The 26,845-nt window shown below is 35.6% G+C and overlaps 1 protein-coding gene across 2 annotated transcripts; it reads left to right on the top strand.

The window, feature by feature from the left end:
• Positions 1–18,730: 18,730 nt before the first annotated feature.
• LOC145093826 (G2/mitotic-specific cyclin S13-7-like) lies at positions 18,731–21,976 on the top strand. 2 transcript variants are annotated; one of them, XM_079032079.1, is made up of 7 exons: positions 18,731–19,031; positions 19,587–19,725; positions 19,812–19,866; positions 19,974–20,093; positions 20,283–20,819; positions 20,908–21,089; positions 21,594–21,976. In XM_079032079.1, exons 1-7 carry the CDS (start codon positions 18,986–18,988, stop codon positions 21,751–21,753), a joined length of 1,239 nt encoding a protein of 412 aa, XP_078888205.1. In that variant the 5' UTR covers positions 18,731–18,985; the 3' UTR covers positions 21,754–21,976. The 2 variants fall into 2 exon arrangements, with proteins under 2 accessions (XP_078888205.1, XP_078888206.1); XM_079032080.1 differs by having other exon boundaries at positions 19,590–19,725.
• The last annotated feature ends 4,869 nt before the right edge of the window (positions 21,977–26,845 follow it).

The following is a 26,845-nucleotide window of genomic DNA, read 5'->3' on the forward strand; positions in this document are numbered from 1 at the left end:
TTCCGGACTTCGGTCCGATGCAGTTAGTTCCGGACTGCGGTCCGATGCAGGGGACAAGGTCCCAGTCAGTTCCGGACTTCGGTCCGATGCAGTTTTCCGGGTCCCGACCCGATGCAGTGGGCAAGGCCCAATATGTGTTTATATGTTGTTGTATGGTATGTGGTAAGTTGGGGGAGCTCACTAAGCTTCGTGCTTACAGTTTCAGTTTTGGTTTCAGGTACCTCCGCAAGCAAAGGGAAGAGCTCTGGATGACGGCATCGCACACACCACCGTTTCAGCTTTAGTTTGGATTTGATCTAGCTGTTGTTTTGGATATAGTATGTTACATTTTCCGCACAGTACTTTGTTATCTTTTGGGACATATCACGCATGGTTTATTTATATGATACTCTGATTATAGTTTTGATGGTATTAAAAACGAAATTTTTGGGTCGTATTTTTGGGTCGTTTCAATGCATTATGGTCTATAATTGATGAGTGAATGGTAAATGCATATAAGTCGAAGTTTATCTGTTCATTTTATCCTAAGAGGGTAAAAGCGATAGTTGGGCCCCTCGATGATTTGGTTTGACTTATGTGTCGGACCCAGTCAGGACTGAATTAATGTGTTCAATTAGGTTCTATGCCAGACGAATCAAAGATAGAGAAACAAACTGTTGTACAATAAGTATGACTATGTTCCATGTAATTGTCTGCACGATAACTAGAACAGAGGACTATACGATACCTTATCTAAAGGATAGGTTACTGATAAGATTAGAGTTCGACAGCGTCTTTGAGAGATACGATTGCTGATCGGATTATACTTACATTTGTAGTTACTAGACTTATCCAAGTGGGAGACTGTTGAATTAGTCTCTAAGCCCGTAACTATATTTGGTATGTACTTGACCCGGTTGTGTATGGTCCTTTTGGGTTTTCTTAACCAAAGCAACATGATAGGATGTTTATGAATAGAGAGGTTATTATTCTTTATTAATATATTATATGAATAATATATTAAAGGATAAATCATAGAGTTTAATTAATATTAGACAAGAATTAATGAAGAATTAATTATGTGGCTAAAAGACATTAATTAAATGAAGGGGGCTTAAACTGTCAAATGTGTGATAGTTGAACATTAGGCTGGGAAGCCTTATGGACTAGGCATGGACGATATTAGGGATGTGTTCATCCTAATTTCAGCCATAAGGGCCCTATTCCATAAGCTTCCTTGGATTGCTTAAGGCTTAAGATGTTCATTAGGGTTTTGACTGAAACCCTAGCAGCACCAGTATAAATAAGACCCTAGGGCATCCCTTTTTCGGCCACTTAAAACCCTACGAGTCTTCATAGTCAAAATTATGCCATCCCCTCTCTTTCAATTAGTATTCTCTTTCTTGTGGTGTTTGTAAGCCATTAGAGGAGTGACACTTGTGACTCTAAGCTCCACAACAAGAAGATTCAAGCCATTGAGAAGTGTTAATCATCTAGATCTATTTTCATATGTTAATTTCGAAATATGCATGCTAGATCTAGGTTTTATAAGTCTTGGATGAATTGCATGTACAATAGAGAAACCTAGATCCAAGCATTAGGGTTTGAATGAGCACACATGATGTTCTTTTGGCTCAAACCCATCATGGATAACCAATCAATGTCAATAATTATATCAAAGCTCCTACTTGTAATTGACATTAAATTAACATGAAAGGAATGGTTATTTAGAGTTAGAATGAAATTATCTAATATTTCTTGTGTACTTTCAGGTTGACCATTAATTATTTCCACCACATAAGTTTCATTAAGTCTACTGGATTTATAACTTAATAGTAGTCTAAACATAGGTCTTACAAAGCTCTTATCAGCAATTGAATCGAAAAGTATTGTTGCATATACGTTGTTAACAAGAAACATACTAGTCACCACAAACGGATCCTAGATTACATATCTAGTGCATATCACAAATGCCCTTCCCCTGTCATTTCCTCCCCGGTCCTTCAACTTTGGACAATCTCTTCTAAAAAGGCATGTTTCTCCACATTCAAAACAATTACGAATACCATCAGCATTGTTTTAAAGTTTAGTTACTAGAGTCAGTATCCGGTAGAGCTTAGCAGTATGAATCTTCCGAATGCAACTGTTGCAGTAGATCTCTCAAAATGCACTTGTATGGTGATATTTTCATTTGCTACACTTTGGTTGATCTATAGTGTACTTTCCTTGTGGAGTGGATGTTGGTGTTGTTGGAATAGTGTCTAAGGCTGCAACTATATTAGGCAAGTATTTGACCCGATTGTGCATGGTTCTTTTGGGTTGCCTTCACCATAGCAACTTGGTAGGATGATTTATTATGAGAGAATAAATATTATTAATATATTATGAGAATAATATAAGGAATAATAATATTGGTATTAGATTAATATAAGTCATAAATTAATTAGTATTAATTTGGTGACTTAAAGAGATTAATTAAATAAGAGGGTATAAACTGTCAATTGTTTGATAGTTACACTTTAGACTGTAAATCCTTAAGAGATATGGATTGGACGGATTCTAGAGCTTTGGATAGCTCAAAATCGTCCATGACTTATCTATGGTAAGGATTTGGATTGCTTTAAGGAAAGGATTATCCAATTAGGGTTTAAGGTGAAACCCTTAAGGAGTCTACAAGTATAAATAGACCCCATGGCATAGGGAAATGGGCACCTCTTAAGAAGAAAGAAACCCTGGCCGATTTCCTCCTCCTCTCCTCTCTCTCAAATCATCTTCTTTGCTTATTGGTGTTTGTAAGCCATTAGAGGAGTGACAATTGTGACTCTAGAAGCTCCAAGACAACAAGATCAAACAAGAGATTCAAAGGTAAACTTCTATATCTGATTTTGTATTGTTTTATACCTAATTAGTCATTAGAAGTCTTGGATTCAAAGCATGTTTAATTAGAAATCCTAGATCCAAGCATTAGGGTTTTGCATGCGCACATAGGAAAGTTCTTATGGCTAAAACCCATCAGGTGTAACTACTACGTTCACCTTTCCAGTATTTTCTTTCTTCCGCAAGGAATGTTTTGAATTTCCTCTTGATTTTCCATTAGACTTTCGTTCATAATCTCCAACTTTGGATATGTCTTCCTTTTTCAATAAGGTTCCTTGATGAATACACTTGTTAGTCAAGTTGAAGGCTACACGTTTAACACTCTCAAAGATATTTGGCTTTGAAGAAGTTACATGCCCTTGGATTTGAGAATCTAAACCCCAAATGTACCAATCGATCTTTTTGTATTTTGGGGATACAAATGTCAGAAACAGAGTAGCCAAAATATTAAATCGAGTGGTATATGCAGTAATATTTTCACCCTTCATAATGAGATTCTAGAGTTCTTGTTCCAATTTTTTCATTTCATCTTTGGGGCAATATTTTTCAATGATCATTTGTTTCAACTCGTACCATCGAAGAGAATAGGATGCATTAATGCCCATAGTTTTGCAATGATCATTACACAAAGTTATTAATGCATCCATGAACTTATTGGTGTTTGTAAGCCATTAAAGGAGTGACAATTATGACTCTAGAAGCTCCAAGACAACAAGATCAAACAAGAGGTTCAAAGGTAAACTTCTAGATCTGATTTTGTATTGTTTTATACCTAATTAGTCATTAGAAGTCTTGGATTCAAAGTATGTTTAATTAGAAAGCCTAGATCCAAGCATTAGGGTTTTGCATGCGCACATAGGAAAGTTCTTATGGCTAAAACCCATCAGTGGTATCAGAGCCTAGATTGATTTCTATTAAATTGTTGTTTGTTTGTTTGAAACTTGTGTGCAAAATTCGATTTTTGTGTTTCTGAGTCATGGACTCGGCGAGTTCCATAGTGGACTCGGCAAGTTGGCCTAACTCGGCGAGTCCCTTAGTGCACTCGGCGAGTCCGAGCGTCAGGAAAGGCCAAATTCGGGATTTTTGATGATTATCTTATGGAAACATACCTTAATCATATTAGATCAACCCAAATCCGATTTTTTGATATATATGACTATAATCTTGATCTAATTAAAGATATTTATCAACTAATAAAATATTTAATTTCCTTATGTGATAATTAATTAATTATTTTTATTAAATTGGTAATTATCTTGCAAGAAATAATTAAATAAATCAAATATGGATAATTATGGAATTAATTGTTAATTAAAATTATTTGTTATTTGATCCTCCATGTTTTAAATGTTTAAAACTTGTCCTCAAGTTTTGAAATTTATGTTTTGTGATTAAAAGTTTTAATTTAGACAATTTAAATTTCAAACCCTAGATTTTTAAAAGGTTTAAAATACAACCCTATACTAATATAATATTACAAGATTAATATGTATATATATATATATATATATATATATATATATATATATGTGTGTGTGTGTGTATAACTAAATGCTAGTCTTACCGTTAGTAGGGCTCATTCACGAAGCCGATCTATAAGGTGGGTATAAGGCTGCGGCCTATAAAATGGCGCTTAATGGGTGTACACTCACACCCACCGCTTGCTTGATCGGTGGAGGGTCATTAGCCGAATGGGTAGGATAGGGCAACCTCATCCACTCATTAAAAGCATAATATAAAATACAAAGTAACTACACATTTTTTTTTAAAATTTCCCAATCTTAGTTACTTTAGGAAAAGTGAATTGATGCAATCCCATGAAATTACACTTTGCACCTTGCTAAGAAGTTAGTGGAGCGTGTGTGGTTTACCGGCACACTAATTAGTTCTAAGCGAAGGTGGCAAAGGGTGATTCATTGTTTATCATAGTTCGATGGAGCGTGTGTGGTTTACTGGCACATCGAATAGGTGATCGTTACAATGAAGGCACCATGTGAATTTGCATGGTAATTCACACCCGCTTTGTGATCCTCGGTATCCCAGTCACAAACAAGAGGGGCATATCGAGATTTAAACATGCCATTGAATAGTTTCAATGAATCTCATCCGAACCTAGGAATTCTCAATACATTTAGGACTTAAAGTTATGTTTATATGGTGGAGAATTAGTGAATCGTCATTCACTTACCTTCATATTATTTGCATGTTAGATTACGACATCCCTTTTCTAATATGTAAATATTGTTGTTGGATCCTAGCCCTAATTTTTCTTATTGGGTGATAATTAGGGATTCATAATCTAATATATCTTTGTCCTTTCTATTTGTAGATGTCGAACGCAAACAACGTTGCTGCTAGTTCTTTGACATTGATGAGCCTTTTTCAAAAGGTCACCTTCGATGGAACGAATTTTAGCAAATGGATAAGATATATTTGCACCATTGCTCGCTATGAGGATAAGGAGTATGTCCTCGATGAGAAGCTCGAGAAAATCAACCCTGAAATCGCTACTCCGGCTGAAATGACCGCTTTTGAAACTCATGAGCGAGATGCAACGAAGGTACATTGCATCATGATAGCCACCATGAACTCCGAATTCCAAAAGTCCTATGAGGACATGTACCCGTACAAGATTCATCAAGACTTATTGGAGAGATACCACCAGAACGAGAGACAAGAGCGTTATGAGATTTTCACTAACATGATTTCCACTAAGATGGGTCATGGAGAGTCTCTTACCGTGCACGTGCAAAAGATGCAAAGGTATGTCGACCGCCTTTGCAAGTTAAATGTTGACTTTGGGGAAGACTTGGCGATCGACATGGTGCTTCACTCTTTGCCTCCGAGCTACAATCAATTTAGGATGACCTACCACATGAACAAAGAGGAGGTCACCCTAAGCAAACTCCAAGGTCTCTTGAGGGTCACTGAGAGCAACTTCAAAGACAAGTCTGTTGCACCAACTCCCAATCCGCCCACTGCTCCTGTCTTGTCTATTGGACAAGGAAAGCGAAAGAAGAGGAAGGTTTCGTCTAAGAACTATCACAAGGTTAAAGCCCGAGATGGTGCCTCTTCTAGTGGGACCAAAGTTGATCCTGCCAAACCCTGCCCTAACCCGAAGGAGGCAGAGTGCCACCACTGCCACAAGATAGGACATTGGAAGAGAAGCTGCCAAGAGTACCTGCAAGCCATCAAATAAGGAAAGATCAAGCTGTCTTTCGCAGGTATATACACAATTAAATCTAACGATTCTAACCATGCTATTTCTTGGGTTCTTGATACCGGTTGTGGTTACCACATTTGCTCTAATGTGTAGGGACTAAGAAGAAGTAGGGATGTGGAGCAAGGAAGAATCAATCTAATCATGGGGAACAGAAGATCGTCGCCTGTGACCAAGATTGGAGTGTATTCTTTAGTGCTTGGGAATAGTTTATGCTTAGATTTGAACAATTGTTGCTATTCGCCAGAAATGGCTAGAAACATCATTTCATTTCATGGTTTGTTTAGACATGGTTTTAGATTTTCTTTTAATAATGAGAATGGTTCTATTTTAGCTTATCTAAATGGTGTCTTTTATTTTGAAGCTATGCCATGTAATGGAATATATGAAACTGTTATGATTGTTGATAACTTAGGAAATGATGTTTTAAACATAGATTCTTCCAATAGTATGGATAGAGCATCCTTGTGGCATTGTCGTCTTGGACATGTCAACAAGAAGCGCATAGCCCAACTCCAAAAGGATGGAGTGTTGGAGTCATTCGACCTTAGGGAAGATGACACGTGCGAGTCTTGTCTACTTGGAAAGATGACTAAATCACCCTTCACAAGTACATGTGAAAGGGGTGAGGGTCTATTGGACCTAATACATACTGATGTAAGTGGACCGTTTAGATCAACCACGAAGGATGGGAACCGCTTCTACGTGACTTTTACCGATGACTATAGTAGATATGGGTATATCTATTTGATCAAGCAAAAGTCAGAAACTTTTGAAAAGTTCAAAGAGTTCAAGAACGAAGTGGAGAATCAATTGGGCAGGAAAATCAAGATGCTTCGATCGGATTGAGGAGGAGAGTACTTAAGTCTTGAGTTCCACAATTATCTCAAGGAGTGTGGAATAGTTTCACAATTGACGCCACCTAGGGCACCACAACTGAATGGTGTGGCAGAAAGGCATAATCGAACCTTATTGGATATGGTTCGCTCTATGATGAGTCATGCTTCACTATCTATCTCTTTTTGGGGGTATGCCTTAGAGACTGCCGCCCATATCCTTAACCGAGTCCCTACTAAGAAGGTTTCCAAAACAGCTCACGAGATGTGGACAGGGAAAGCTCCCTCGTTGGCACATATCAAGGTTTGGGGTTGCGAGGCTTTCGTAAGACGAGATACTCACGACAAGCTTGAACCCCGTAGTGAGCGATGTATTTTCATCGGCTACCCGCAGAAATCCTTTGGATATCTCTTCTATAGACCGAAGGACAATGTTGTCTTTATTGCGAGGAGAGGGGTTTTCCAAGATCGAGAACTCATAAGCCAAGGAGACAGTGGGAGGCAAATCAAACTTGAAGAGATTCAAGAGTCGATAGATGAAGGAACCTCTACCGCTGGCATTCAACCCGAGGAGGAAACTCCGGTTGAACCGATTGACGAGTCCTTACCTCTTAGACATTCCGATAGAGTTAGAGTTCAACCCCAGTTTTATGGTTTTCATATTACTACCGAAGGGGACACGTATATTAGTGATGGTACGCTAATAAACCTTGATGAACCTAATAGCTATAAGGAAGCCATGGCAGGCCTGGAGTCTGCAAAATGGAAAGAGGCAATGGATAGCGAGATCCAATCCATGTATGATAACCATGTTTGGAATTTGGTTGATTATGTGCCCGCACATAAGACCGTTGGGTGCAAATGGATCTTCAAGAAGAAGACCGACGTGGATGGAAATGTACACACATATAAAGCGTGATTGGTCGCGAAGGGCTTTACTCAAACTCCCGGAGTTGACTATGATGAGACCTTCTCACCAGTTGCGAAGATAAAATCTATTAGAGTGATGCTAGCAATTGCCGCATTTCATGATTATGAGATTTGGCAAATGGATGTCAAGACCGCTTTCCTTAATGGAAAGTTGGCTGAGGATGTTTACATGGCTCAGCCAGAGGGGTTTGTGAATCCGAAGCATCCGAATAGAGTGTGTAAGCTTGAGAAGTCCATTTATGGACTTAAGCAAGCGTCTCGCAGATGGAATCTTTGCTTCGATGAGAAAGTCAAAGAGTTTGGATTTGTACGAAGCGAAGATGAATCGTGTGTATATGTCAAAGCCAGTGGGAGTGTAGTAAGCTTCCTCGTTCTATATGTCGATGACATATTGCTCATAGGAAACGACATCCCGACTCTGCAGAAGGTTAAGTCCTGGCTCGGGAAGTGCTTCGCTATGAAGCAACTCGGAGAGGCTTCTTACATTTTGGGAATAAGGATAGTAAGGGAAAGAAGTAAGAGACTAATAGGACTTAGTCAGAACACTTACTTAGAGAAGGTACTAAAACGTTTTAGTATGGAAAACTCAAAGAAGGGAGAATTACCGATACAAAGTAATGCCAAGTTGAGTAAGACTCAAAGTCCGAGTACCGAAGCAGAAATAACAGAAATGAGCCGAGTACCATACGCTTCCACAGTTGGCTCAATCATGTATGCTATGACTTGTACTCGCCCTGATGTAGCCTTTGCTTTGAGCATGGTTAGTAGATATCAAGGGAACCCTGGCAGAGCCCATTGGATTGCGGTGAAGAATATCCTTAAGTACCTTCGGAGGACGAAGGAATGGTTCTTAGTCCTCGGAAGGAGTGATGACTTGAAGATGCGAGGGTATAGTGACGCCAGCTTTCAGACCGACAGGGACAACTACCGTTCGCAGTCAGGTTGGGTCTTTACCCTAAATGGAGGAGCAGTGACATGGAAAAGTTCCAAGCAGGAAACCATAGCTGATTCAACGTGCGAATCAGAGTACATTGCAGCGAGCGAAGCGTCAAAGGAGGCAATATGGCTGAAGAACTTCATCGGTGATCTTGGAGTTGTACCCGCCATAAAGGAGCCCATGGAGATTTTCTGTGATAATGAAGGAGCGGTTGCCTTGACCAAGGAACCGAGGGATCATGGTAGATCTAGACATATCGACAGAAAATATCACTTTATTAGACATCGTGTAGAAGAAGGACAACTCGTAGTGAAGAGGATATCATCAGAAGATAACCCAGCAGATCCGCTTACGAAGGGACTGAGCAGGGTTAAGCACTTGCAGCATGCTAGGAGTATTGGGCTGAAGGATGATATTAGCATAGATTAGATAGTAGTAGAAACGTGTAATAGATAAATGTAATTAACATTTGATGATTAAATAAAGGAGTATTATTTATGAGTAATGTTACTTTCTTATGTTAATTGTTTAACTATTGTTTCATTTTGCATGTTTTGACTTCCAGAATAATTGAATTTATTAAGAATAATCGAATTATTCAAATTGTCCACAATCGTTCATATGTTGGAAGTAGATATGAATGAAGATTGTCGTGAATTGGTGCGTAGATTGTCTAAATGGTATTAGACATGGCAAAAGATTGCTGCGACATTCATGAGTGCTTATGAACTGGTTTTGAGCATTGGAACAAACCCATGCTTGCTGGAATCACCTTATGGAATATGATATAAAAGGGTGATCGCAAGACGATAATATCATATAGTCTTAAAACCTAGATATATGGTTTGTTATTTGTTAATTGGTTGTACATTGATAATGCGAAAACGCATCAGTAACTCGATGTTATAAAACGCATTGTTGTGTATAGTTGATTAATGAATAAGTAAATGCATATAAGTCGAAGTTTATCTGTAACTTTTATCCTAAGAAGGAAAAAGCGATATCTCGGTCGCTCGATGATTTGATTTGACTTATGTGTCGGGCCCGGTCAGAACTGAATTGATGTGTTCAATTAAGTTCTATGTCAAATAAATCGGAGATCGAGAAACCAAAATGCTAGACTAATCATTCCATAGAATTGTCAGCATGATATCTAACAGAGGACTGTACGATCCCTTATCTAAAGGACAAGATTGATTAGATCAGAGTTTGACAGCGTCTTTGAGAGCTATGATTGCAAATCAGATTGTACTTGTGCATATAGTTACTAGACTTATCCAAATAGGAGACTGTTGGAATAGTGTCTAAGGCTGCAACTATATTAGGCAAGTATTTGACCCGATTGTGCATGGTCCTTTTGGGTTGCCTTCACCATAGCAACTTGGTAGGATGATTTATTATGAGAGAATAAATATTATTAATATATTATGAGAATAATATAAGGAATAATAATATTGGTATTTGATTAATATAAGTCATAAATTAATTAGTATTAATTTGGTGACTTAAAGAGATTAATTAAATTAGAGGGTATAAACTGTCAATTGTTTGATAGTTACACTTTAGACTGTAAATCCTTAAGAGATATGGATTGGACGGATTCTAGAGCTTTGGATAGATCAAAATCGTCCATGACTTATCTATGGTAAGGATTTGGATTGCTTTAAGGAGAGGATTATCCAATTAGGGTTTAAGGTGAAACCCTTAAAGAGTCTACAAGTATAAATAGACCCCATGGCATAGGGAAATGGGCACCTCTTAAGAAGAAAGAAACCCTGGCCGATTTCCTCCTCCTCTCCTCTCTCTCAAATCATCTTCTTTGCTTATTGGTGTTTGTAAGCCATTAGAGGAGTGACAATTGTGACTCTAGAAGCTCCAAGACAACAAGATCAAACAAGAGATTCAAAGGTAAACTTCTAGATCTGATTATGTATTGTTTTATACCTAATTAGTCATTAGAAGTCTTGGATTCAAAGCATGTTTAATTAGAAAGCCTAGATCCAAGCATTAGGGTTTTGCATGCGCACATAGGAAAGTTCTTATGGCTAAAACCCATCAGGTGTAACTACTACGTTCACCTTTCCAGCATTTTCTTTCTTCCACAAGGAATGTTTTGAATTTCCTCTTGATTTTCCATTAGACTTTCGTTCATAATCTCCAACTTTGGATATGTCTTCCTTTTTCAATAGGGTTCCTTGATGAATACACTTGTTAGTCAAGTTGAAGGCTACACGTTTAACACTCTCAAAGATATTTGGCTTTGAAGAAGTTACATGCCCTTGGATTTGAGAATCTAAACCCCAAATGTACCAATCGATCTTTTTGTATTTTGGGGTTACAAATGTCATAAACAGAGTAGCCAAAATATTAAATCGAGTGGTATATGCAGTAATATTTTCACCCTTCATAATGAGATTTTAGAGTTCTTGTTCCAATTTTTTGCATTTCATCTTTGGGGCAATATTTTTCAATGATCATTTGTTTCAACTCGTACCATCGAAGAGAATAGGATGCATTAATACCCATAGTTTTGGAATGATCATTACACAAAGTTATTAATGCATCCATGAACATGCAAGTGGCAAATTTCACTCTGCAGTCTTGGGCATAAGAGCTGATATGGAATACAAATTCCATTCTCTCTACCCAGAGAGTCATTTATACTCCACCTTCGTTACCATAGAAGAAGCAAGGCATAAAGTACATAAATTCTTTGTAAGTACAAGATCTTGGGTTTCCTTTATTGTCACCCTATGAAATGCTTCTACATCTACCTTCACCTCCACCTCCACCACCAACAACACCACCACCGCCACCACTACCACTACCACCACCACCATCTATAATCTATAGTCATGTTCCTTATAATTCCATGGTTTTCCAATGCTTCAGTGACTTGTTGTGTGATTAGTTACTAAACTTCCTGCGAACTTGGAGTGAATGTTGGTTCATGTTCTAAGGTGGGTGTTGGTTCTGTGGCTAACCTACCTCTTGGTCATGGTGTTGCTCTTGGTCTTACTACTGTTGTGTTAGTGGTAATTGGATATGTGCGAAGTCGAATACTTATTATTCTTAGAGGTTTGTCTTGATCTGAATATTGTCATTTAGAGAGAGTATAAGTTGTATGAATCATTTGAATTAGTCATGAAATGAAAGTACAAAATGACTAAACTTTTACAACCTCTATTGTGAACTTCTCTAAATTTCTTAATAAAATTTCTTATTTGTAATGAAGTGGGTACTCTAATATTTCAAATAATTTATAGTTTGTTTTGTTATTTTTACCCTTTTCGTATAAAGTGTGACAACCCGAAATTTCTATCTTGTACAACTATTCAACTCAATCAAATTCAGACTTGTTTCAGCTAACTTTTAGCACTGTTTAGAGTCCGTTTGAACATTCTAAGCCTAGTACATCCAAGGAATGAGTATTGGGATGTGTCAACTAAGGTTCAAAACCAAAAATCAAGCCATAAACCCCTTAATAAGGAGTTTACGGCCAAGGCACATGAGTTTACAGCCGTAAACTCATGGTTGGCTGTAAACTCTTGGCTATATATATGTTTCTTGGCCATCTGTCAACCCTTTTACCACTTCCAAGCCAAGAACTTGGTTTTGCTCTTAACTATCATCAAGGATTCTTCACTTTTCTTCAAAAATGTAAGTGATTCCTTCCATCTATGTGTTAATACATCTCTTATTCTTGAATCACCTTTGAATTCATCCATGAATTCCATCTTTTGGGTCTAGATCTTCAATATCCTCAAGAACATCAAGAACACATTAGTTCTTTGGGCCGAAAACTACTCTTCTAAGCTTCAACCTCGTAAGTATCCTCTTATATACTTGCTATCTAGTTAGGACTCTTAATCTACACCTTGAAAGCAAGCTTTTCCCAAGAACATGAGGTGTTTACGGCCAAAAGCATCTCCCTTGGCCGTAAATCCTAGTTTGGATTGCATTTGGACCTTAAACTCATCCTAAGGATTGGACATAAACCTAGAAACTTTCCTCAATGCTTGAAAGCCCTTTAAAACACCCATATGCACAAAATAGCATGAGTTTACGGCCGTAAACTCTAGTGGCCATAAACTCATTGGCCGAAATTTCATAGGGACATAAACTCATGGCCGTGAACTCCCTTGGTTGTGCCATTTGGGCCGTAAACTCCTTAGCGTAGCCATACACCCTTAGTATGCAATCATATGTGATTCATACCCTTCAATCTAAGTGTTTTCTATGACCTAGGGTGTCTATCCTTACATAATTAGTTGTTTAAACACTAATTGTATACATAGATGTATCATTATAAGATAAATAGGATCTGTGTGGGTGCTCAAGTCTTCACTTGGCACTTAGCATCCTATACCACTCGTTCATCCAAACCACTCACTACAGGTGAGTTTATACCCCTTAATCTACCTTTTAAATAATTTTAAATGTGTTTATAGGGGGGAATACAAGTTGAAACATTATAGTTATTATATCAATCACATGTGATTAATAACTGTCAAACAAATGGATTTACTATACTTTAACTATTTTATCAAACAAACAACTTCAAAATGTTTATCAAACTCTTTTACATACTAAACTCTTTATCAAACTTGTTCTTATATGTCAAACCTTTTCTTTTAACTCTTTCAAACTTATATATTGTCAAAACCATGTCTAATGAATATATAGTTATATAAGTAAGGTGGGAAGGACTTCGGACTGATAACTCACTTTATTTCCTGTTCCTTGTTTGGTTGTGGACTTAGAGTACCCTATTGTTTGTCCGAGTATCGTTTGATCCTTAGTTAAATATTATGTATATATGCATAGACATAAAAGCTTTTATCTCAGTTCAACACACTCAGTCATGCAAACAACTCTACTAATAAACTATAATAGGTATAGTTTAGGAAGTCGCTACTCGCTATTTCTAGTACAACGAAACATACAAGACTCAGTTCATTCATGAGTCAATACAAACTTACTATGATGAGAAACTAAGAGAATATACTATTATGAGAAACATAACAAATATACTATAATGAGAAACTAAGAGAACATACAATACACTACACTATACAAGAGAACATACTATGATGAGAAACAAAAAGAACATACTACATACTAGACAGAGAGAACATACACAACACTAGTACATACAATACATATACAAGAATACTATAACATAAATGTGAGTCACTACTTCGGGGCATGGCACCACTGCTATGGCTCGTTTTGTAACCAGAGTCTCCTAAAGGGAGAGCGTCAATTTGTGTATAGATCCATACGAGACTAACCGTCCTACACCTTGCGGCTAGCTACAGTGGGACCTATAGGTCTAAGGGTGACGAATGCCATACCATTTCGAAGCCTTCGAGCGTCGTATTTTACTAAGTCGATCGAGTATGGTTACAATTATATCACATTATACCTTAATTAACAACCGGTTAAAGGTAGTTAGTACAGCAATAGTCACTATAATACAACACTACAATACTTTATTATTTCCCATTGCATTCACATTGTGATCTTCTCACATAAACGGTAACATAAAAACTATATTTTGTTAATGATAGTCACACTTGGGAAAATACACACTTTTACAAGAAACAAACATACAGAACATTTGATGCCTTGGTAGAAGGCTACTTTTAGTAGAAAATATAGGATTTTCTAGGAGATACAAGCATTTACTACAAACTTTTACAAACTTATACATCAAAAACTTACAAACATTTTTATACAAACAATGACACTAAAATGCTTATGAACTCACCAGCTTTAAAGCTGATAAACTCTTTCAAAATAACTTGTATTCTCAAGTCATCAGTAGACAGGTACTGATGTCACGCTTGGAGAAGATGGAGCTTTCAAGACTCGTCCCTTATTTTGATTCATATTTTTGGTGTCTTATAAACTATACAGAACACACTTGTATTAAATTATATTATTAATGCAATGGATGATGTTGTTGCTTGTTTACTATTATGCTTTGTTGTGATACAGTACATGACGTCCTCCTCCCCAGAACGTTTCCACCGTTCCGGTTTTGGGGTGTGACATAAAGTCCATGTATAACTCTTTTGACTATACATGATATCTCACATGATTTTGAAACCTCTACATATTTCCAGATGATAACAGTTGCTTACTATAATAAACTTTGTAATAGAAAATGATTTTTCAAACATAACATCTTATATATATATATATATATATATATATATATATATATATATATATATATATATATATATATATATTTCATTTTCTTTTGCATTACATTCGTCACTACCATTATAAAAGACTTCATAAAATTTTGGGGGTTCTAGGATGGAAAAGTTTCTAATTACAAATCTACAATTGACTATTCCCAAAAAATGATGGAAAGGATGTATACACTTTCCTACTCTTTCGTGAATCCCTAACCCTTCACCCATGGGCACCCCTAACCTTGAAAAATCTATCAAATACGGGCTTGAGTGCCTAGTAGATCAACCAGGTCATCAATATGAGACTATAAATCATGGGCCATCAACTCTGCTGCATGTGTTATGCTCTCTACTGATTCGATCCTTAGGACTGCTTCCTGTCTCCACTGTTCCACTATTGACATTTGAACTCCCTGAATCATCAAGTCTCAGAGAGCAGTGCCAAGACGATGGTAAGCAACCTAAATTGCTACTTCATCCACCATGCATTCCTCCTATAGACTTGCTTCTGTCTCAGTTAGAGTTGTTGCATTATCCTCTATGATTCCAAGTTCATCACTAAAAACACAAACATGTTTCCCCAAGTGTGCATTATGTGCAACTAGTATTAGCACTTTGTTCTTGATGTACGCCATGAAGTATGGTTGTGGAGCCTGAGATGATGCACCCACTCAATAGTTAGCAGTCTCTATTTCTTCTTCCCAACTCCAATTTAGAATTCGAGTAACCCATGTTAGTACATGACATGGCAGTTTTGGTTTCACAGCAAATCCCATAGGCGGAGAGTTTCTGGGAACTGGGATGTTCATATGCGGAGTCTGTGACATCCTGAAATTTAGGTCATAGACTACGAATGACTAAATTATAGTAAATCTTTTTGTAATTTAGTTCATTCAGTTTTAGTGCATCTGATGTAAATTAAATGAGTTCATTTCAAATATTATAAGATACCTAACGATACCTTACTTCCAAATGTGTAAACCGTCAAACGAATCAAACAGCTCAAACTGCAACACTTGTTAATACGGCTGAAAAACTACAAATTTGTATTAATTAGTTATGAGCGAAGCAACCATTAAAACCTTGTAGTGCATGTTCCCCTATTTCCGAAAATATAAGGAACGTCCAAAACGAAGTTCGTATGCAAAAGATAGGACAGTTTTAAGAAAACAGACAGTAAAACACTGGTTTTCTTTAATCGTGTAAAACCGAATCGATATGTTTAAGCACTTGCACACATCTTATGGAAATTCTAAGAGTGTTTTTGAATTCAAGATATAGCCTGATATTTAATTTCATACTCAAATTAGTTTTAGCGAAAATATTTGCGAAAATCAAAAAATCGAGCGTTACAGACTATTTAGATGCAAATCTTTAAACACAATTTCCTGGAGTTCCGTAACTCTAAAAATTAATCCGTTGGGGTTTTTTGAATCCTTGAATTAAGCTCTATCAAGAGACAGAATCACATCAATTATTTCAGAATAACAACGCAATTAAAGCAAGAAATTATGATTGCCCTCAAAACCCTAATTTGAGTTTTGGGGAACTATCTTCCAAGCAAGGAGAATAAGGATTTGAGCAATGATTAATCTAGCAAGCTTCAAAACTTCATGAGACTGGTGAAAAAATTTCGGTTATAGAGGTAAATGGAGCAAAAGTCACGAGCCAAAGAAAAAAGGGTGAAGAGTGGGAAGAAAGTAAACATTTTTTGTCCCTCAATTGAATTTCCACACATGCTTGGTACTTATCTATAAACTTAATAATTTTTTTTATGTGTACAATTGGTCCTACTCCACCATAACTCATGCAAATCTAGTCCAAGATGCTTATTATGTGGTCAAATTCTTGGTCAAACAAAAGTTTCTCCAACTTATCACTTTTAGTCCCTAAACCTTAAAAGTGTTCTTTTGACACGCAAACTCTATCATAATCTATTTATGACTTAGCAAGTATGTTTATCTTGGTTATTAATCAAGTCAATTTTCTTTTATTTATTTATTTATTTAGTTCATTTCAGTTTATCTTATTTTAAAATAAATAACTTTTTTTATACCAAAATCCTAAAACTTCTAACCATAAAAACACGATGTTACATGTTTTTTTTTCACAATTTGTTTGTAAAAAATAATTTCTCAAAAAGCATGTAAAAACGTAGTAAAAATTGATTATAAAAAGTTTTAAAAATATAAAATTGTAAAAATAGATCATAGATCATAAAAAAATATAAGAAACCTTAGACCGTAAAAAAAAAAAAAAAAATGATCTTAGATACAATATGAAAATATGTTGTCATCGGTGGTAAGACTCAATTGACTAAAAAACAAGCTAAGTGGTCTAAATTTTAAACAGTATGTTATAACTAAATGAATTCAAGTTTTTAGACTTTTTTTTTTCCTATCGAAAGTCACATAAATGTTTTTTCTCAGTTTGTTTTTTAATTCAAGTACCACCATCTTTTTACTTTGTTTTTATATTTTTATAACTTTTTTTTACATGTATTTTTATAATCTATTTTTATAACTTCATGTTTATGTGTTTTTACAATGTGTTTGTAAAAAGTAATTTATGAAAAAACATGTAAAAACAAAATAAAAATTGATTATAAAAAAAATGAGAAAATTTCATATATACCCTTATTAAATATCAAAATATCATATTTACCCAATTTAATTTCTAAATATCATATTTACCCTTCATAAAATTTTTAAATATCATATTTACCACTCATAAAATTTCACAATATCATATATGTCTTTTTTAAACATCAAAATATCATATATACCCTTCTTAAATATCAAAATATTGTATATGCATTTTTTAAACATCAAAATATCAATGGTAATATCTAAAATATCATCCAAATGACAATAATCAACAACAACAAAAACTAAACAATCAAAATATACATTCCATACAGAAGGTTGAAGATGAATATTTTTGTTTGTCAAGAAGGCAACATTCCGACAATTTAGAAGTTCACACTCCATTATCATAAAGGTAAGAATAATATAGTTAACTTTTTTAATTATTATAATATGTCTAAGGTATAAAAATGATTATAAAATATTAAAAACATTATAAATTTTTTTTTGGCAAATATAATATTTTGAAGGTTGATGAAGGGTAAATATGATATTGAGAAATTAAACTGGACAAATATGATATTAAAAAATTAAACTGGATAAATATGATATTTTGATATTTAGGAAGAACATATATGAAATTCTCCCAAAAATAATAAAAATAAATTGTGAAAAAATATAAGTAACTTTAGATACTCAAAAAGTTAGATGGTAAAAAAAACAATTAATAACCTTAGTGAAAAAAAAAACAAAAAATATTGTGGTCTATTAATTGACTTAAAAAACAAATTAAATGAAGAGTGACATTTTAGACTTTAGCCTTTAAATATTTATAACTTGAGATTCATAGGACCATATCCTAATACTATTAACTTGATTATTTCTGCTATTAAGTATTAACATCAGAACCAATATATATACTTAATCGAACAATATAAAAATATCTATAATTGATGATTCAATTTATTTAAAGAAAGGGAAAGCAATTTCTTTTACACCAACGGTCACGTGTGTTACTCATGAGAGGGTAAAAGAGGAAGTGTATAAAGCAAGAAATAAGAATATTACCGTTAAAATCACAAAATGCATTACCAATACACCAACGGACAGATTTCAAAATTGAAATAAACGACCGTTTATAAAAGGAAGGGCGCGTTGTCTTCAATTCAACGCCGATTAAAACCCTCACAAACATTCATCTACTTCATCAAACCCTAGAATACGAAACTGGTAGAAATTACAATTTTTACAAGAGAGAAAGAAATTGAAGAAGTGTCTTATTCGATCATACCGTGGCTACCAAAAACTCAGAAGAAGGGGAGGCAAACAATAGCCGTCTCCAGACGTTTTTATCGTCGATCTTGACAAGTATTGGAGGAGTTTTTGGTCATAATCAAGAACAAAACGAAGAAATGGCGTCCAATGAAACTTTTCTTCCGATTCAACAGGCAAATAGAGGTTTGATTTTGTAATTTTGACTATCGAATGTGGGTTTTAGCGAATTTATGCTTCAAAGTAACAACTACTTTCTAGTATATGAGATACGATTGTTTTTTTCATGAGACATCTGATGAATATGTTTCGAAATATGGTCGTTCTTATGTTGTTTTGGGAAAATTCCTGTCTAATTTTGAGATCTAGGGTTCTGTAACTCATTAAAATACTTTATCTCACTGCTCTATTTTGTTGTTTTGAATGTGAACTGTGAATTTAAGTGATTCTGTTCTTCTAATTAACAGAAGTGGTTTGAGTCATGCTATCATATAGTTCCTTGTTCTTTATCGTTTTATAAAAGGGATTCATGTCCAAAGTTTGAGATCTTCATTTTGATAAATCATGAATCATTTCAAAATTTGAGCTTGTTTCATCAGAAAAAACTGACTTTTAGTGAATATGGTCATCAGATTGTTCATTTATTGAAAAATTCTAAGTTTCTTGGGGTCTTCGTTTCATGTTTTAGTTGAATTCTGTGATTTCCCATTACATCTTGAATGAGTATGATTCTTTATGTAGCAGATGTTATCCAGAAGAACCCAGTGCAAGGAGAAAGAAGAAACAGGAGAGCGCTTGGTGACATTGGAAATCTTGTGCCTGCTTCAACCCTTAATGAAATAGGAAAGCCCCAACTTCAGATCACTCGTCCCATTACACGGTTTGTCTCCCTCCCTTCTCCTAATGTGGTCTCACATTTCTTAATTCTTGATTTGGTTTTGATGAGATTTTGATGATTTGTATCAGAACTTTTAGAGCCCAATTGGTTGCAAATGCTCAAGCTGTAGATAAGAATGCCAAGGTACCACCCATTTCAAGTTTTTCTAGTTTAAGATAAATCAAATCAGCAAATAAAAGTTCAATGTGTCTAAAACATTTTTCTTTTGGTTTTCTTTCAACCTAATGCAGAAACCACAAGAAGAAGCCAGCAATGCTGATGTAGCCCAGAAAAAACATGAAGAAACTCCAAGAAGAAAACTCAAAAAGCCCACCAAGTCACTCACCTCTGTCCTCACTGCTCGTAGCAAGGTTTGTTTTTTTGAAACCTTAATTTCTCTTGTTTATAACTTTCAAATTGCTTCTCACTTATGGGTAAATAAAGTACATGCTTTTATTTATAACTTTGAAACTGTATACCGCTTAAAACATATAAAGTACATACACATACATTATTTGACTTTATCTAAATTCAAATCTTTTTTTGCCTTTTTTGTTCAGGTTGCATGTGGGATCACAACAAGACCAAAAGATCCAATCATCAACATCGATCAATCTGACATCAACAATGAACTAGCAGAAGTAGAATACGTAGAAGACATCTACAAATTCTACAAACTCACAGAAACAGAAGGTGGCTTACGAGACTACATGAACTCACAACCCGATCTCAACGCCAAAATGAGGGCTATTTTAGTCGACTGGTTAATTGAAGTTCACAGGAAATTCGAACTCATGCCAGAAAGTCTTTACCTCACAGTCAACATAGTTGACCGATACCTCTCTATGAGGACAGTTCCCAGGAAAGAACTTCAGTTGGTTGGAATCAGTGCAATGTTAATTGCGTGTAAGTATGAAGAGATTTGGCCTCCTGAAGTGAATGATTTGATTGCAATTTCGGATAATGCGTATACAAGGGAGCAGATTTTGGGAATGGAGAAAGCTGTTCTTGGAGTTTTGGGGTGGTATTTGACTGTTCCTACTCCGTATGTGTTTCTTGTTAGGTATACAAAAGCTTCTGTTCCTAGTGATGTCGAGGTATGTATTTGAAAAGAATTAATTAACCTTTTTCATAATTGTGAATTGTGAAATGTTGATATTTATTTCTGTTTTTGTTGGATTTTAGATGGAGAATATGGTGTTTTTCTTGACTGAGTTGGGTTTGGTTCATTACTCTATTGTTATGGGGAATAGTCATTCAAAACTTGCTGCTTCAGCTGTTTATGCTGCCAGGTGTACACTGAATAAGACTCCTGCGTGGACTGGGACACTCAAGTATCATACTGGGTATTGTGAAGATGAACTAAGGTGATTAAAGTTAATGTTTTAAAAAATTAATCTTTGTTTCCAAGATTGACTAAGGGGAGGTGTTTTTTTTACTTGGGTATTGAATTTCTTTAGAAAGTTTTGATCTTTATTACAAAAATAGTGTTTTTTTGACATTGGTATTGAATTTTTATTATTTTAAGATCTAAAGGGGGCGTTTTTTTATATGGGTATTGAATTTTTATTCTTTCATAATTTTTATCGTTATTTCAAGAAATCTGTTCTTACTCGAAATAAGGGTGTGTTTTGACATGGTTTTTAATTTTTTTAGAAAAGTTGGTTTTTTGTTTGAGAAATTGTGTTTTGCACATGGGTAGAATTTAAATTCAAGAAATTTGATCTTTTACTCTGAAAATGGTTTGTGACATGGTTATACAAGAAATTTGGTCTTAAATCTCACAAGATGAATGTAATGAGTGTTTTGTGACAAGGGTGTGGAATATTTTTGTGTTAAAATTGATTTTTTAATATATGGTTTATGAACAGGAATTGTGCAAAGAGTTTGGTGAATTTCCATGCGTGTGCTAGTGAGACAAAGCTGAAGGCGGTGTACAGAAAGTATGTGAATCCAGAAAAAGGTGCGGTGGCTCTTTTTCCTCCGGCGAGAAGTCTTATGGTGGAGTTGGGTGGTGGAGAATCTTCATAAAAAAGATGTTGTGGTGGTTATTTTGATTTTGAGATCATTTTACTTGTATGATCTTCTTGGTTTTTGGTGAAGATTATGTTGGTCTTGTTTAGGATGTTGGTTATGCTTACTGATTGGTTACTAACTTTTTAGGTAAAGTGTGCTTCATTATTATATGATTGTTAATATGATGTGTTTCTTATTTTTATGAAATGACATAAATTTAGAGACTTGTTTAGTGAAATGATTTTATGACTGTCATACAAAAAATGTTTTTTATATGAAAAAAAGGTGGTATATTTACGTGAATTTAGTGACTTGTTTGAAATGAATTTTTGTGTGTGAATTTTTGTAACCTGTGAAATGACTTCTAGTATGTGAAATGATTTTATTTCTCTGAAATGACTTTTTCATAAAAATAATGTTTTTTTTATGTGGTGCACAAAAGTCGGATGCTAGTGGAATCCGTAACAGACTTAAATTATGACATCTTTGGTTCTTCTTAATGGTAGAAGATAATGAACTAAAAATAAAAAAAAACATAGTTCGTGTCATGGTTGAACATGCACTGTAGCAGTTCGCGTAAAGAATGTTAGAAGATAACGAAATAAAAATAAAAACATGCAAGTACTCGTAGCAGTTTTGTTGTGTCATTTTCTCTAAGATCCCTGACTCATGGGTAAGCAAAAATAGTGACTCATGGTTGATTCCCCAAAGGGCTCGTCTTAGCCACTCTGACGAATTCCCATGTAGGGCTTGTTTACCACCATTTTAACCCCTAACTAATTCTCCCTTAAAGGGCTTGTCTTGACCATTTTAACCCTGACCAATTCCCCATGAAGAGGTCTTGGTCAGTTTTTTTCGACCAATTTCCTTTAATGTGTGTGAGTGCATAATCACGAGGAGAAAGTGAAACATTGAATTTATGTACTGTTCATACTTTTATATCGTTTTTAGGAAGTTCGATTAATTTTGCTAAAACTGAAAAATTATGTGTCCGGATTTCACATTTACGAATTTACACTACTGTATTTTTCATTACACAATCCTATTTTTATTTCACAACATTTTTGGACAACTTAAAAATACAAAATGCCGAAAAATCAACTTTTATCCCTTCGAAAGCATTACACTACCATATTTTCCCATTATACAATCGTGTTTTGTCTTGAAGTCCTGAAATGACATTGTACTTCATTGAAAGTCAGTTTTATAACATTTTTCCGAATTTTTCATATTTTTCGTACTTTTTGCATTTCAGAAAATTTGACCCTATGAATACCCTTCTTGGCTTCCTATGAAGATCTGACAATACTTGTTGCCTATAAATTCTTTTCCTGACTTCCTATCAAGTAAAATTGTTGCACGACCATTCAGACTCGTTTTTTTTGCTGTCTTATAGCATTGTTTAGAGTCAATTTGAGTGTTCCAAGCCTAGTATAATCAAGGTATGGGGCTAGGGATGAGTGTATTTGAGTTCAACACCTTTCAAATGAGCCAAACACCCCTTCATGAGGTGTTGAGGTGTGTGCGGCCGCACACACCTCATGAAGGGGTGTTTGGCTCATTTGAAAGGGGTGTTTGGCCGTACACCCATCCCAACCGTACATTCTCGTGTATAAATGAGAGTGTTAGCCTTCATTTACCTCTTTTCACACTCCTAAGCCAAGAAATCAACTTCTCTCTCAAGTATCATTCCGATTTTCATCTAGATCTTCAAGTTGTAAGTGTTTCTTCCTTTGTTTTGTTGATTCATTACATCATCTAGTAAGGATTCATGACTTCATCCATGAAATGACTCCTTTTGTTTAGATCTTCAAGTGTTCTCCAAGAACACCAAGAACACCTACTAAGGTTTTGGACCTCAAACACCCCTAAAGGCTTCTATATCGTAAGTACCACTCCTCATGCTTGTTACTTACTAGTTAAGACCATTAGAAATTGTCCAAACCATGATCATCAAGGAGTGTACGGCCGTACACACCCGATGTGGCCGTACACCCCTTTGTTTAGTGCTATTTGGCTTCAAACTCATGTTCTATGCTAAGCACATGATCAAGAACACTTAGGGGATGCAAGTTAGAGACTTAGGATACACTTTTAACCCTTTTTACATGATCATCAAGGGTGTACGGTCGTACACTCTTTGTGTGGCCGTACACACCCTTTGTGAGGTCCAAAATGGTAATAAACTTCCACTAAGGCTAAGTTTTGGTCAAAACACACTTCCTAGATGCTTAATAAGACTTTAAATCAGTCATTGGCATGATTCACCATGAGTGTGCGGCCGCACACCCATTTGGGCCGTACACTATGGTTGTACACACACATGAAACACACTATTCTGGCCGTACACGCCAATGTATGGCCATACACCTATTATATGTGTTAGGTGCATTTCATGCATCCATTTTGTAGTTTTAATCCATAAAAGTGCATTACATTTAGGTTTAAACTTATTCATTTTGCATATTTTTCGGGATTTTCATGATGCAATTCCATTCACACACTTTTATGATATTTTAGGGACTTTTGGAGGTTGGATCTTGCTTTCGGAGGTTTAAAAGAGTTGAGGAAAAATTTCGGGACTTGCGGATCATTGAGGAGAGAGATAGGAGGAAAATGAAGATTTTAGCTTTTCAGAGATTTACATGACCGTGTAAATGGAAGCCTATAGTTTACACGGGCCGTGTAAGCGCATACTCGTGAGCAATGTATTTCGAAGGCCTGGCAGATTTGCGCAATTTACTTTTTGTATTTACACGTCCGTGTAAATGGTCAGTTATAGTTTACACGGGCTGTGTAAACGTGTCGCTAGTTTTAAAACAGTTGTATCATTTGTAAAAAGGGGACAACTAGTTCAAGGAGAAGTTAAGTCGTATTTTGGGAGATAAGAAGGGGATTTTGGGAGATTTTGGAAGTGGATTAACATTTGGAAACACTTTAATTTGCACTTTGTAAGTCGAATTGAGGATTAAACTTGTTGAATTGTAGTTTAACTTAGACATGTGTGGCTGATTTTTATTTCATTTCTAATTCTAAATTCTTAAGTATGTGTTATTAAGTTGTAATTTACATTTGACTTATGTTTAATATATAGTAATCTTTAATTTGATCTTAATTATGTGTTTAATTGATTCTCTTTTTCACTTGATCAATGAATTAGGGTTTTTATCAATCTAGTTAATCAAATTATAAAATTCATATATGTTTTATGATTTGATGTTAGTAACATGCACTTGATTGGTTAAATTTAAATCAAAATAAGTGTAATCAAAGATTAAATGTTCATAATCCCAAGCTTAAGAGGAATGTTGAACATTGTTGGTAATTGTTGCAAGAACTCAATGTCCTTCAATGATTTGATGTAAGAACTTATTTGAATTGAATCAATTAAAGGAATTTTTATTTGAAGAGCATGTGTTGAATAAAACACTTTTGTCAACATATTAGAATTTATTAATATCTAAATTACCAACCTAGATAAAACATGAGTCATAACTATGTTACTTCTTTCAACTTAATACATATGTAGGAATCGGAATCAGAAATGTATTTCTTTTATTGAATTTTATTTTCAATCTTATTTCTTTATGAATTATAATTTTAGTTCAAACATAATCCCCCATTTTAATATTGTTTGTATAATGTGTGAGAATATCGCTAAATAAGAAGTCTCATATTCCTGTGAACCGACCCTGCTTACTCTATACTATCTTTAGTGTACGAAGTAGCAGATATTTGAGTTTTATTGTTATTATTTTATCCCATTATTTGTTGGTTTGACAACCAAACAATATGCAACCCTTGGTAATTCTAGCACTTCAATCTAAGTGTTTCCTATGTCCTAGGGTGTTTTTCCTTGCATGTTTAGTTGTTTAAACACTAATTATATACATATATGTGTCATTATATGCTTACTAGGATCCGTTGTGCTCAATTCGTCACTTGACACTTAGCATCCTACAAACCGATCTTTCATTTCGTATCACTCACTGCAGGTGACTTCATACCCCTTAATCTACCTTTTAAATGATTTTAAATGCTTTTATGGGGGGGAATACAAGTTGAAAACATTATATGTAGCACCTGGTTCTTGGTATGAATTTTTATTTAAGTGTTTTGCATTTTTGGCTTGGGACTCGGCGAGTTGAAGGACCAACTCGTCAAGTAGAAGCGGGATAGGACACAGGATTTAAGTATTGGACTCGTCGAGTCGGGTCCCGGACTCGACGAGTAGGCTCTCACTGGACAAAAACCCTAATCTTAGGGTTTGCACCCTATTTAATCATCTCTTTCAGCCACCACTCATCCCTATTGCTCCTAGAAACCCTCCATAGTTAACCCTAAGTGTTTTGGTGCAAGATCTAAGGCCTTTGATTGATTTTTGTGGGTTTTGACCTCAAGGAAGAAGGAAGAGCATAGAAGGATCAAGAGGAGACTGAAGGATTAGAGTTTGGTGCATCATTTGCAATCTTTGAAAGGTATAAAGTCTGTACCTTGCTTGTTCATTTGTTAGATCCATTTTTGGGGAGATTTAGGGCTTTTTAAGCCATATGAGGTGGCCAACCATGATTGCAAACATGGTTGAGGGTCAAGACATTGGTTCGAAGTCTTGGGAGGGGTCACAAGGCAGATTTGGGTTGCTTTTGCACTCAAGGAAGGTCCCATGCGACATAAGAGCCATTTTAGAGCCTTTTAGGCTCAAAATCCCCATGCATGCACGTAAAGTTCATAACTTTACGTACTTGATCGAGCTTAGGGGCTTGTATCTATCATTTGGTCAAAGGTTGTACATCAGAAATCGAGGATTTAGGGCATGGACGTTATCGACTCGGCGAGTCCGTTCTTGGGACTCGACGAGTCCAAGGCATAGAGTCCCTTATCTGATGAGGGTCAAAAGAACTCAGTTGGGTGTTAGAAGGGTTGTAGAAGGTCCGAAGGGTGACCCAACATTTTGGACTTAGCCTTAGACCTGAAGTTCATGGGAATCGACAAGTGCTAGAACAGACTCGGTGAGTCCAAGGCAATCTCCTTATGGTTGATGACGAGCTCGACGAGTTGTTCATACAACTCGGCGAGTCAAGGATAGGACTTGTTCATCAGATGAAGG

This window comes from Lactuca serriola, chromosome 3, assembly GCF_051521515.1.
Source record: "Lactuca serriola cultivar US96UC23 chromosome 3, Lser_US96UC23_V15, whole genome shotgun sequence".
NCBI lineage: Eukaryota > Viridiplantae > Streptophyta > Magnoliopsida > Asterales > Asteraceae > Lactuca > Lactuca serriola.